The 14,538-nt window shown below is 50.0% G+C and overlaps 1 protein-coding gene across 1 annotated transcript in view; it reads right to left on the bottom strand.

Moving 5' to 3' along the window:
* The window catches only part of NRDC (nardilysin convertase), a 2,150,332-nt gene that overhangs the window by 1,196,329 nt on the left and 939,465 nt on the right, over positions 1–14,538 (bottom strand). Inside the window, exon 6 of the mRNA XM_078670713.1 lies at positions 5,149–5,222. Within this exon, the coding sequence (XP_078526839.1) occupies positions 5,149–5,222 (74 nt within the window). The remainder of the gene's footprint in view (positions 1–5,148; positions 5,223–14,538) is intronic.

Genomic DNA, 14,538 nt, shown 5'->3' with positions numbered 1-14,538 from the left:
AAGGGCTAACTGGGCAACCACTCCTTCAGAACTTCAGTAATAGTTCCCTCTCTCTTTATCCACAGGCGTTGGCCGAGGAGCGGATCCTTTCCCCTCTTCCATATATCGACAAGAAATAAAAACAAAAATGTTGCTCAATGATAAATAGTGTTTACAAGACAAACTTTACCAAACAGTGGAATTTGGAACTCTCAAGATTGTCTCAACAAGCCTTCGGCTCATTGGGTATGCACAATCAGTATTTTCTGACTGTACCCCCCCAACCTGGTCTCTTCCAGTACACATCCCTTTATGAAACTTACTTATCATCCTGCCTTATATCCATCCGATGGAGCTTTTTACGGATTCACATTATACTCTTAACGACTGCATATGAATAGGCCTACAAAATTAATTCTCTTCCGCACATATGGACGGATAGCTGTTATTTTTCTAGTGGCACGTATCCACTATTAGTGCCTTGTATCCTGCCAATTTTTAAGATAATTGCACACTCTCCCTCAATATTAGTTCTTTCTATTCACTTTGCTGGACTGGTATCTTCTCTAACTTTTGGTCATCATCATTAACTGGCATTTCATGGGATACAGACACTAAAGTAGTAACACGGAGTAAAATGGACTATTTTCACCAGGTGTTGTTTAAAGTTGCTCAAAAAACCTTGTTAAAAACACATAATTGCGGTGTGTTGACCTTTGAGGAAACCACCTAATCCCGTTTGGTCTCTTTTATCCAAAATGTACAGAATGAGTAACAAAGAACAACGACAGTAGATGATACGTTGTTTGGGAGTACTCTTCTTACTATTTTTTCTCCAGAAGTGTCACCTTTCCCCTGTACCGACATAATGGTACTTAACCTATATATGCTGGTCTTTTTTTAGCATTATATGTTGTGGTTACAGGACTGTATACATGTATTTATTTGACTTATATTGTTAATGTTATTCAGTCCCCTGTCTTGTTAGTACTTATTTAAATGTACACCTATCTTATTACAGCCCTGAAGAAGTCCACATGTATGTGGATGAAAGGCGTTGGCTGACTTTTCTGATACAAATTGACAATACATTAATGAAGAGAAGAATTTCAACTACTTCTGGAACATTGTAGATATATTTCAAGCTAAAAATAGGATTGTAAAAGTGGTGCACTTCTGTTTGCTTTGTTTACCTGTGAGAAAGTGCCCTCTTTCTGCATGTTTGCCCCCACTTTTTTATGCCCTCTTTCTGCATGTTTGCCCCCACTTTTTGCATGTGCTTTGACTGAGTGTGCCCTGGGCTCCTGCTAATCAGGTACCCATATTCTTTCCCTAAAACTGCACTGAAGGCTAAACCCAATTGGCATCTCTGGCCACAGGTCAGCCCCTGGTAAATTGTACCACAGGTACCCAGGGCACTGTGACCAGGGAAGGACTCTAAAGGCTTCAACACTTATTGTGCCACCCTTAGAGCCCCTGTACCTACCTACCTACCTACCTACCTACCTACCTACACACACACACAAACACACACACACACACACACACACACACACACACACACACCCACACACACCCCCCCCCTTTTGAAGGCTGCGTTTCTTGGTGCAGAACAAAGTGGAGAGTTGACATGGCTCACATCCCAGTGTGCCATGCCTGTAACCAACTGCCCTGGCATAGGTCAGTCACCCCTCTAGCTGGGTGCACTAAACCAGTGGTGAGGGTACAGGTCCATGAGCCATGTACCCCTACAGTGTCTAAATCCAATCTTAGACATTGTAAGTGCAGTGCTGTCATTAAGAGTTAAAAGTACATGGTGCTGGGAGTTTGTCATTACGAACTCCACAGCACCATAATGGCTACACTGAAAACTGGGAAGTTTGGTATCAAGCTTCTCAGCACATTAAACCCACACTGATGCCAGTGTGTGATTTAATTAAAAATGCACACAGAGGGCATCTTAGAGATGCTCCCTGAAAAACGACCTACTACTAGTGTCCAGACTGAGTGGCTGCTTTCAGCTGCCGCCACCACCAGACATGTTTCTGGACCTCTGGGTCAGGAGCCTGCTGCTTTGGGGGTCTGAAACAATGCACATCCTGGGACGAGGTGCCAAGCCTCCTACCCCAGGATGGGCAGGGTCCACGAAGGTGAAGCTTCACAGGCCTGTCGTCTTTATGAGCTTTCCCAGGCCACTTGCTGTTCCCAGCAAACTGTTCCCCACTGGACCGGCGGGAAAATCAAGTGAGGGAGGGAGGTGTGCCCACCTCTGCCAACTCCACCCCTTAGGTGGGGGAGGCGAGGTGAAGCACAACTCCCAGTCCCCGCCATGTTGCAGCTGGGGTGACCCAGACAACCAGAGTGAGGCATATGCCCTCCTCCCACTGGAGGGTGGAATAATAGGGGGTGTAACCACCTCAGGGAAGGGACCCACTGGTCCCTACCTTTACCCTAAACACTTAACACCTCTAAATCTAGTATTTACGGGGCACCCCGAACCTTGCCTCTTCAGATCAAGACAAGACCAGAAGAAAAGAAGGACCGAACAGCCGTGCCAAAGCTAACAAGAGGAAGACACCCACTGACTTGGGCCCAGCCCTACCGGCCTGTCTCCACCTCGACCCTGCTAATGCGAAATCCCGCTGTGTCCTGCAGCCAGCAACCTCAAAAACCCCAAAGGACCTGCCTGCCTTCAATCTTAAAGACTGAATCTCTTGTAACAGTGGAATCCACAAACCCAATCTGGTAAAGGACAGCTTTCTCAAATGTTTGCAGAATATCTCATTAATGGAAGAGGTAACACAATGTAGACTGTCAGGGAAATTCATGAGATTCAGGACTAGTTTCACTGACAGTTAACCTTCCAAAGGTGAGTGAACATTATCTGAAATCTGGAACTACTGGCTGGAGGACACCTGCAAGTCTTATTTGGAAAGGAATCTACCTGGCCTACTGACATAGGAGAGCAGATGTCCTACTGGTAGGAGGAGGTTTGCCCAGAGGAGAAGACTACTTGCAGTGCCTTGAAACAGGGAACTGCTCAGAAATCATAATGGCTGTAAAGATATTGCAGAAGGTCATCAGAAAGCTGGAGCGGTTCTCCCTGCATGCCCCATTTTAAGCATGGTGAGCTGCACTGAAGATTCCAAGTGTACCTACTGCTCATGGTCGATTTTGACCAGAATAGACATTGCAGAGGGTGACCGCGTTCTAGAGTAGGTCCTTTTAGAGACAGCCTGTGGGCTACAGACAAAGCTAATTGTTTGCACTTCTCACTGTAAGTCTGCACATGTCATTAGCCTTAATAGATAGCTATAACCTTTACAGCAGCATCTCATTAGAACCTTTTGTCCCCTTGTATATTTATTTGTTTTGTATTACATGGTTAGTCCAACAAAGTGCTCTTCCTTTTTTATTAATCTAAAGCACTGGGCTAGACTGTCATGACGGAGTTCTACAGTGTTACTGTCCGGTTCTGAGCATCTACCACCACACCAACTCAGAGACACAACTTGGACTGCTCGCAGTGTTACCCCAAGAGTCCCGTGCTGAAAGACTGCACTTGGTGCTAAGTTTTTCATAGTCTGAGTTGGTCGGAACCAAAGACGTGTAAATGGAGTCACTACTCACCTTGGTTTGCCAAAATGTCTCTTGTACATATGTCTGTTTCTTACATAGTCTTCCCAATTGCTGGACAATCATCAATCGCAAAATTGGCACCCCACCCCCCACTCTGATACAAAGAAGCATTAGAAAGGGGACACAGAACGGTTAGAGGACTTTACAAAACTATTCTAGCCCAAACTTGGCTCCCCCCGTAAACCTTGTGACATACCTGGGAACTTGAGTTCTAAATGAACTATACAAGACGGAATGAAGCCAGGCCTTGTACACCCACACAAAGTATCTTGCAATGCCCGTTATCAATGAAAGCAATATTTTATTTTACAGAGAGTCTACCATTTGTCGTCCAAAATGAATCACCTATTTCCCGCAGCTGATACAGCCTGTGCCCACTGCAGAGCTACATCAGTGGATTTCTACCACATGCTATGGCGATGCCCGGCACGGTCACTGTGAGATTGGGAGTCTTTTCCAAGATTGTGAAGCTAACAGGCCTCTCAAAGTTGGAGTCCTAGGAGATCTGCATGCTGGAAATCTTTAAGTGGTCTAAAAATATGAAGGCAGCACTATGGTTTTCTCGACTTGGCACTCTTGCTGGTGAAGTGCGCCATCACCAGTAAATTGCAATAGGCCTAGCCCCTTTCTGGATAAATGGGTAGAGACCTACTACACTGGGCAGAGGTGGAAGGCACAACTCTTAGTGGAGAGGTTAGTGGTATTTGCAAGCACCCTATCGCAAGCAAATGGGACAAACTGTGGCTGCCGCTCTTGACTCCCTCAGAACGAAGAAAACACCAACAGAATGGGCTTCCATACCATCCAACCACAATGAGTCTGCCTAACTCTCCTCTGCCCAGTTACACTCTGCCCACTACAACCGCTCAGCCATATCCTGGCAATTTACACTTCACCAGCGGAGGAGAGTTGTATGTTCCCCACCTGGCAGCTCCCAAGGAATTTGAACATTAGCTTTTGTTAAATCGCAGTCTGCCACTCTTTTTTAAACTCCTGAGCACTTCTCTACCCTACTTAGTTTTTATGAGTTGATGTTCTTTGTCAACCAGCCTGGGTACCTAACTAATCTACACCTTGTTATGCTACAGTGCTAATTGAGCCAGCTTTGTTTTATCCTTAACTTACAATCAACTTTTTTAATTGCCAATAGAGTTCCGTTTATTACAGGTGCCCTGGATTGAAAAATGCATAATACCTAGGCAATGAAACTATTCTAATTGACGTATATGTTCCAAAGCCATGATATTAATTCTATTCTGTTGTACGCTGTTGCAATGGTGGACATAAGTTAATCATAACGAAAACAATTTATTTTAAAAAAAAGTCTCTAATAGAAGAGGACTGAACATATGACTACTTGACACCTGGCCACATTTTGAGATTGGTTATCACATTATACCACCACCTGTGCTTCTCTGTGTATAATTATGTAATAGATTAATACAATTATTCTGATAATGCCACTGTTTTCACTGTTAGAAATAATTCTCTTAAACATATATATATATATATATTAAAACCAAGTCTCACCGCTATCAACAGCTTCAACTTCTCGTTCAATTGCATCTTGTATCATTAAAGGAGAAATGAAGAAATGGGCCCATCTGTGAAGAAAGAAATCCTATTTATTTTTTTACAATTGGTGTATTATAACAAATATTTAAAGTTAACACACAAATGTTTTAAAAATGATATGTTTATCATTACGTCAAGAGCTCTTCAATAAAACTAGTCACATAGGTCTCATTTATATCGTGTTAGGTTAATGGAATATTTTTCAAAATAGGTGCATTGGGGTTATATGGTAGAATATTTCTGTGAGGAGAGGACTTTTGTTTAAGACAGATATGATGATCTTCAATGAAATCTCTGTACGAAGCTGGCTCTGTATATACTATACCAAAGTAAGGTATACTGTGCACAGAGTCCAGTGAATCCCCAGAGGCTTAAGTAGATAACACTAAAAGCTCTATTTGTGGTAGTGTGGTCAAGCAGTTAGGCTTATCAGAGGGCTTTGTTAAGCATTTGTTACACACAATCAAAGACTGAATCCAAGACCAATTGTTTTGTATCAAAAATATTACTTTGTGACTTATTTCTAGTACTAAGAGAAACTCAGTAGTAGGTAAGTACCAGTATGAAAATAGCAACACTTTTCAGGTACAGTAAATTGTGTTTGTAAAAGCAGTAAAATACTTTACAATGGTATTGTAGGAAAGTAGGATCTGCTTTCATTGTCACCCCCACGTTTTGCTGGCGTCATGATGTTCTACTGACTAGTCTGACTGGAATCTTGCTAATCAGCTGCTTCCCTAAACTGGGCATGGTGAGTACATAGGGAAAGTCCAGATTGGCTAACTGGTGTACTCTGCTAAGTCCCTGATCTATGGTACTAAGGTACCCAGGGCATAGGTACACCAGGGGTCTCCCATGGCCTGAAGCATGCATTATGCCACCCATGAGAGACCACTCAAATTGTGACTACAGACCTGCCACTGCAGCCTTTGTAAGCTGGTGCTAGCACCACTTACAATAGATATAAGTTCTGTATCTCTGAGGTCACTGCACTTAAAACCTACAAGTCACCCCTAAGGCCAGCCTTTCAATCCTGAAGGCAGGGTGCTCGGCTCTAAGTGTGAGGGTGCCCCTGCCTGAGCAGGACACCCCTACAACCATCGGAGTCCATTCTCCCGGGTTGTAAGTGCATCAGCCATTAAGATATATAGAGTGTCTACGCATCATTACACAATGACCATCTCTAAACTAGCTGTAACAAACCCTGTTGTGTTGGGTATCAAGCATGTTGGAATCATACCCCCACACCGTAAATGGTGTGGAAGGTATGATTCCATGCACTATAAAGCTCCTCAGGGAAGCACTCTGTGATCCCAGTACCAGTCTTCTAGACCCGGACAGCAAATTATGGCTGCTGACGACTTGAGACATGATTATGCCCTCTTGCTGCTGAGCCAAGCTCGAGCAGAGGAAGGCAGGACAATAGGTATCCTGTCACAGGGAGGTGTGACCACCTCCCAGACAGGACTTTGTGTATTGGGACTGCTTGAAGGGCACATTTAGTGTCCGTCTTGCATACTCCAGTTCAACCAGATCAGGGAGTTGTTGGCTCCCGCTCTGGCGCGAAGCGCCAAAGGACATGGGAGTATTCTCCCCACTGTCCAGCCCCTCCTCCGGGAGGGACCCCTGAATCGTTCCAACACTTTCCTAAGGCTACTTTTTTGTGTAAACCCTTTTTATTGGATTTTAGTATAATACATGTAATACAATAATCAGATTCATCTGCTGCGGCAATACAGTTGATGTCAACATTTATGTTTTAGATAGCCAAGCGTCTGTTGATTGGGGGGAGGGGGAATGCCTCTCCGCCTCTAGGTGAGATGCCGAGAATCATCCTTGAAGAGGCTGTTGGTTGGGTTGCTGTGTCACCCATACCGGTATGACAGTCACTAGTCCTTTGTACCCTGTATGGGATAGTGCTAAATGGTAATCCTGGTTCTTAACTGAACTTGGGATTTAAAACTCGGGAAGTGATGGAACGGGCGGGGGCTTGGGGTGGGGGTAGGTGTGGCACAGCTCCCTGTTACGCTAACTGCGGGTAATGATTTCCAAAATTACTAACGGTGCGATCCTCTGAGAGTGGCCTGGGGGGTGAGCCAGTGTAGAGGAGGGGACATTTTGGAAGGGTCAATGCGCCTGACTCTAGTTCCATCTGGGTGGTTTGTGGTGGTTCTCCGCCAGTATTTAGTGCTTGCTTGAATTCATGAAGGAGCTTCGCCCATTCCAATGAAATAGGTTACCGTCGCATGCCACAAGCTTCCTTCTGCCAAATGATGTCTTCTTCGGCCGCGACCCACCAGGTGAGCGCCAGTGCATTGCTATACTGCGTTTTCCTAAAAGTACGGCCAGCATGGCAAATTTGGTTTCTACCTTCTTTTGCTTCTTGCGCTTACAGATGCCAAGGGTGAATGCTTCCCACGTGTTGAAATCTGTCGGACCTGTGACTGTTCGTATTGTAGTGTGTTCCCGTAGCCCAAATGGTTTGTATCGTGAGGCATGTCCAAAACATGTGGATGAATGGGGCATTCGGAGTGTGGCAGCGGGGGAAGTGAAAGCGGGATGTCGGGTAAAAGCGTTTACGCTGTGCCAGTGTGAGATAAGCTTGGTGTAGCACGTTGAACTGGACATTTTTAAATCTTTGCTTGCGGGACACTTTTTGTGGAGTTCTCGGGCTATAAGCTACTCTCTATCATGGAGGGCTTGGCCAAAGCCTCCTCCCTGCGGAGCCGTAATCACGTCCGTGGTGCATGTGTTAGTTCCATAATGGATTTATAGATCCACGTAACGTGATGTCTGCCTGTCCCCATGTGTAGTAATGTGTGCAGTAACGGGTGTGTCTTGGGTTCTCCATCCCCAAGGTCCCAGGTCCGTCTGCAGTCCGCCACCAGCTGATGGTGTAGCAGGAATTGACCGACCGAGAGCCCGCTTTCTTTGGCCAACCCTGCGAACGATGTCAGCTGGCAGTCGGTGAATAGGGCTTCAGCGAGCATGTGCGCAGTCCAAATTCTGAGCTCCCCTGCGGTGTAGTACCCTTGCCCCTTGGGGAGGCCTACTAGTGGCAGTAATGGGGATTACATTGGTGCCCCCTTGGACAGACGGTGAATCCGTAGGGTACAGGAACTGGCCACATTGACCAACAATGGATGAGCAGTGTTGGGTTTGGTCCCTGGGAGGAGTATTCAGGTTAGTTCCGGGACTGTTACCTGTCCCTCCTGGGAGTCCGTCTCCCCGAGGTTGCGATGCACTGTCCAGCGCGACAGCCACTGCAGTTGTGCTGCCAAAAAATAGGCTTTAAAGGACGGGGCACCCATCCCACCCTTATCACAGGGCAGCTGCAGGGCTGATAGGGCCACTCTGCATCAGCCCTTCCCCCAGATCAAGGAGACTAGCGGTGGGACGACCGGGACATTAGCTCAGTAATAAAGGAGCCGGGGTACCATAATCATTTTGGATAATGCTACCCTCCCTATGGGGGCTAAGGGTAGGGTCCGCCAGAAGCTAATTTGGCTTTTAAGCCCTTGAAGGGCTCGGTAGTGGTTGCCTTTCAAGAGGTCCCGAGGTGGTAGAGTCTGACACCCAAGTATTACGGGGCGTACCCCATCCATGCTAGTGTGGCATGTCCTAGCCTAATTTCTCTGTGGGATACATTTGGGTGCAGGGGATAGATGATTTATTCCAATTCACCCTTAGCCCTGTGGCCCTCTCGAAGTCTGCGAGCGTGGTCCAGAGAGTAGTGAGGTCTGCTGTGATATCTCCGATATATGAGGAGATCATCCGCATATAGGGATATGCTATGTGTGCAGCCTCCCAACGGAATTCCTGAATGCTTGCCCACTGCACGTAGTCGTGCCGCCAGTGGTTCCATGGCATTGGCAAATATGACGGGGCAGGGGGCAGCCCTGGCACGTGCCGCGCATGATCGAAATGGGGGATGAAATGTGCCGACCTATTCTAACCCACGTGGTAAGGTCAGTGTACAAGAGCCGGGTGTACGCTATAAATTGGGGCCCCAAGCCCACCCTCTGGAGCACCTCAAATAAATACTGCCATGCAATGGTATCGAATGCTTTCTCGAGATCCAGCACAAGGCACACCACATGTGGGAACCTGCCCCGCACACTCTCCTGGATCTGGAACAGCCGGCGTATATTTTGGGAGGTATTTCTTCCAGGGACGAATCCGCTCTGGTCCGAGTGTATCAGTCTGGGGAGTACCTCTGTGATTCTGTCCGCTAGGAGCCTCCCTAGCACGTTGCAATCCGTGGTCAGGAGGGTGATGGGGTGATAAGAGGCCCGAAGTAGGAGGTCTCGATCGGGTTTGGGGAACATCACCAGCACAGATTCCCACATAGATTGAGGGAGTAACCCTACCTCCAACGCTTCTTGAAAGACGGCATCAAGCTGGGGGACCAGTTGCTGAGAGAATGTGGAGTATAATTCTATGGGGAAACCATCATCACCTGGAACCTTGTTTTTAGCCAGGCGGTGAATGGCCGATTTGATCTCAGCTGTTGTGAGTAGAGCGTCTAATGTTGTCCGCTCCTCATCTGTTATTTGGGCTATGGTGTCTGCGGTTAGCATACTACGAATATGTTCCCCCCTGTCCTGCATCAGTTCCTTGTAAAGTGTGGTGTAGTAGTCGTGGAAGGCTGATAGAATGTCAGCTTGCGTGTATACTACTACCCCAACAGCGTTTCGAATGCCGGCGATAGGCTGTGCTTGCGTGTCTAGTCTAATGAGCCAAGCTAGTAGGGTGCTGACACGGTTCCCTTCATTGTGGACTCTGGTGGTGTATGCACGAAAATTATATCGCCGTAGGTCAGCACTCGCCTCCTCGTATTTGGTTTTGACCTCTGCCATTTGCGCGGGAGGGAGCTCCTGTTGATCTGCTGCCTTAGATAACTGCGCTACTTGTTGTTCTGTGGTTTGTACAGCCCTCTCTAGTGTTTGCCTCACTCCTGTAATTTGTCGGAAGCATGCTCCCCATAAGACTACCTTGAAGGCGTCCCAATCGAATGATCTAGCTGGTGTAGTGCCCGTGTTTTCAGCTAAGTAGTGTTGGATGGTTTCCGACTGCTCATGTTGGAACACCGGGTCTGTAAGGCAGTCTTTGGGGAAGCGCTATGTAGGGATCAGTGGTGTCGGTGGGCGCCATGCTATAGTCACGACATGCGCTTCATGGTCCGATATGACCCTACCCAAGTAGTCCGAGTGACAAATGCGTGGGAGAATAGACTGTGTGCACATGAAGCGGTCTGAACAAACTCGTAAGTTGTGGGGGATAGAATGGAATGAGTAAATTTTGGTAGTCAGGTGTGTGTGTGTCGCCACACATCCGTTAAGGACCAGTGGGTGGCCCAAGCGCAGAGTCCTGCTGTTTGTGTGTGTGGGCTGGGGAGTGTTTGGTGGGAGGGTAGGATCGATCTAGTGCAAGATCTAGGGAGCAGTTGTAGTCCCCTCGTAGTAACCACGGGGAGGATGCAAATCGCGCCAGGGTGCTTGTTAGGGTCCCCCAGAAAGGTGTCTGGTCTATGTTGGGGGCATAGATGCTACCTATGAGGATGGGCTGCCCATCTAGTAACCCCTCTAGCAGCGCGTAGCTTACCTCGGGGTCCACCTTTCTGCTGGTTTCGCGAAAGGGAATTCCGGGCCGAATCCAGACCAGCGTTCCTCGCACGAAGACGGAGTAGGTCGTGGCACAGAATGTGCCCCGCCATTTCTTCTGGAGTTTGCCCAATTCCTCACGAGTGAGGTGTGTCTCTTGTAGGGAAATGATCTGCACTTGTTATCGTTTCCTGATCGTGTGCATCCCCCTCACATTTAGGGTTAAAAAAGTGGAATCCGTGTGTGTCACGGCGGGTGATAAGTCGTGTTGCAGCAGTGTTGGGTCTCCGGGGGCGCGTAGCCTCCCATCCCTTGCCAATGGGTGTTACTCGCGAAGCTATGTGGAGCTGTGGGTGAACGCCCCCGCCCTTTATGTGGGAGGTAACGAGAGGTCATGGTACATGGGGTGGGTAAACTAAGAACTGGGGTCAGGAAACAGTCCCAATACTTGGGACCTATCGCTGGGAGAGATACGTCCAAACTGGCTCTCCTGAAGAAGGGAGTGCCAACAAAATAACCATGGGGTGGTGGTGGTGCGTGCGTGCGAGGTTGGCCCTTGGACGGGCTTGGGAAGGATCAGTGTACTTAATCTGGTTCAGGGAATCGTCGGGACGATGTTGCTTGAGCAGCATCGGGAAGCTGCAGCTTTGTAGGGGGCTGGGAAGCTGTTAGTGGGGCTGCCCTGTGCCTATCTGCTGCGGGTATCCTTGACAGTGTATCGGCGGCAGCCTGGGCAGTTACTAGGTGCGTGGTGCGTTGGGCCCTGCGGGACGCTTCACTTCTCAACAGTCCACAGCATCCCAGGAGAGAGGGTGGGAGTGGGTCCCCCGGTGAGCTCAGTCTGTGTTGTTTCAGCCAGCCGCCATCTCCCTTGAGACGCATAGTGTATTCAAGTTATGAGATTCGCTGCCTGGGGGGTGACCTGAGGTAGCATGATTAAACTCCCCTAGACGATGTCTCGTCACTGTCCTCCTCTCCCGCAGATGAGAACAGGTGCAAGCTCGATCCAAGTCGTCCGGGGGCGGAGAGGCCTGTAGTACTGTCACTATCCGTAGAGCGTCCCAGCGCTCCTGCATAATTTGCTCCAAATCCGGGAAGTCCAGAGTGGGACTCCCTGCACTAGCGTTCCCTCCTTTCCGCCCTCGTTTGAGTTGCGCCTCCTGAGTCGCGGCACCCTCCGCCTCCGCTCTCGTGCAGTCTCTGTTCCGGACAGCTGCGGCCAGTGCTGGTCCGCCCAGTCATGCGCCTCTTCTGCGCTTGTAAAGAATATAGTAGAGCCATTATGGATAACTGAGTCTGGTGGGAAATAGCAGGGAGTACTGAATATTACTCGCCCTTAGCCGTCGCTTCACCTCTAGGAATAGCGATCTCTGTTGCTGTAGCGCCCGTGCATTATCGGGGAAGATCATGATCTGCTTGTCTTCGACCTGGAGGGGGCCGATCGTTTGGCGGCTCTGAGCACCGCGGCCCGGTCTCTAAAGTGGAGGAATTTCGCCAACATCGGCCGGGGGAGAGCTCCAGGCTGAGGTCTGCGCGCTGGGACCCTGTGAGCGCGCTTAATAGAGGATAAGGCCGGGCAGTCAGCAGCTGGATTAAAGGATTTCACCCATGCCTCCATGTGCCCCACCGGGTCCGACCCTTCAATTCCTTCCGGTAGCCCCAGCACCCGGATATTACAGCGCCTCGAGCGTCCCTCCAGGTTGTTCATTCGTTCTTCCATAGTGGATAGACGGGTCAGGACAGCGTGGATTGTCTGTTGCGCCTTAAATGTGGGTTGCAGGTTAGCCACGATCTTCCCCCCTTCATTTACCTTGTCGGCCAGCTTTCGGTGGTTGTTCCTTAAAAGGCTTATGTCGGTTGTCAGGGTGCCAAGCCGCTCCTCCATAGACACCCTAGAGAAGTCAATAGCCTCCAACACTCGGTCGAGTTTGTCCGATATGGATGAGTCGGGCGGGGTCGCGGCAAGCTTGGCCCCGGTCCTGGGATGCGGCATATTCTTTGGCGCAGTCTCCGGCACGGTCGAGGTTTGCGTGGCGCTAGGCTTCCCCATTGTGCCTCCTGGGGTGCTTCGTCCCACATGGGGTGATGTAATGTGATGCCCTGTTTTGGGAGACGTGCTGTCGAGCTCCTGTCTCTCTGAGATGGGTCCCGGGTCTGCTCCGTTCCACACCAGTCCCGCGAAATATGGCGGCTGTCGGATCTAGGGACGCTGACCCCCGGCCATGCACTGATGCTGGTGCAGTGTGGGTCAATCAATCAATCATGCCACTTGTATAGCGCACTACTCACCCGGGAGGGTCTCAAGGCGCTTGGGGGGAGGGGTATGCTACTGCTCGAACAGCCAGGTCTTGAGTTGTTTCCTGAAGGCGAGATGGTCCTGGGTCAGCCGAAGGTGGATGGGGAGGGAGTTCCAAGTCTTGGCAGCCAGGTAAGAGAAGGATCTTCCTCCGGCGGTGGCTCTTCGGATGCGTGGTACGGCTGCGAGGGCGAGGCTGGTGGACCGTAGCTGGCGGGTGGGCGTGTAGAAGGTCAGGCGGTCGTTGAGGTACTTGGGGCCCAGGTCGTGGAGAGACTTGTGTGCGTGGGTGAGGAGCCGGAACGTGATCCTCTTGTCGACGGGGAGCCAGTGCAGGTTCCTCAGGTGGCTGGAGATGTGGCTGCGTCGGGGGACATCCAGGATGAGTCGGGCGGAGGCGTTCTGTATGCGCTGGAGTCTTTTCTGTAGCTTGGCTGTGGTTCCGGCGTAGAGGGCGTTTCCGTAGTCCAGTCGGCTGGTGACGAGTGCCTGGGTGACAGTCTTCCTGGTCTCGGTCGGGATCCAGCGGAAGATCTTGCGAAGCATACGCAGGGTGTTGAAGCACGATGAGGAGACGGCGTTGACTTGTCTGGTCATCGAGAGGGAGGGGTCCAGGATGAAGCCCAGGTTGCGTGCGTGGTCGGTTGGCTTGGGTGCGGTGCCCAGGGCTGGGGGCCACCAGGAGTCGTCCCAGGCGGAGGGCGAAGATCCCAGGATGAGGACTTCCGTCTTGTCAGAGTTCAGTTTCAGGCGGCTGTCCTTCATCCACTCGGCGACGTCTTTCATCCCTTCGTGTAGGCAGGTTCTGGCGGTGTCGGGGTCTCTGGTGAGGGAGAGGATCAGCTGGGTGTCATCGGCGTAAGAGATGATGTTGAGGTTGTGCTGGCGTGAGATGGCTGCGAGAGGTTTCATGTAGATGTTGAAGAGGGTGGGGCTGAGTGAGGATCCTTGCGGGACGCCGCAGATGACTTCGGTGGCCTCGGAGCGAAACGGGGGGAGGCGGACTCTTTGTGTTCTTCCGGCGAGGAACGAGATGATCCACTCCAGTGCCTTCTCTTGGATACCGATGTTGCTGAGGTGCTGGACTAGGGTGCGGTGGCAGACCGTGTCGAACGCAGCGGAGAGGTCCAGGAGGATGAGGGCCACTGTTTCCCCCTTGTCGAGCAGGGTCCGGATGTCGTCGGTGGCTGCGATGAGGGCGGTCTCGGTGCTGTGGTTGGCTCTGAAGCCGGACTGCGAGGGGTCGAGGGATCCGTTCGTCTCGAGGAAGGCGGTCAGCTGCCTGTTGACGATCTTCCCAATGACTTTAGCGGGAAAAGGGAGGAGCGAGATGGGGCGGAAGTTTTTGAGATCGGTGGGGTCCGCTGTAGGTTTCTTCAGGAGGGCGCTGATCTCGGCGTGCTTCCAGCTCTCCGGGAAGGTGGCGGTGTTGAAGGAGGCGTTGAT

Source organism: Lissotriton helveticus, chromosome 1_2, assembly GCF_964261635.1.
Source record: "Lissotriton helveticus chromosome 1_2, aLisHel1.1, whole genome shotgun sequence".
NCBI lineage: Eukaryota > Metazoa > Chordata > Amphibia > Caudata > Salamandridae > Lissotriton > Lissotriton helveticus.
Note: the sequence above shows the minus strand (reverse complement) of the source record. Positions and strands in the feature narration are given on the sequence as shown.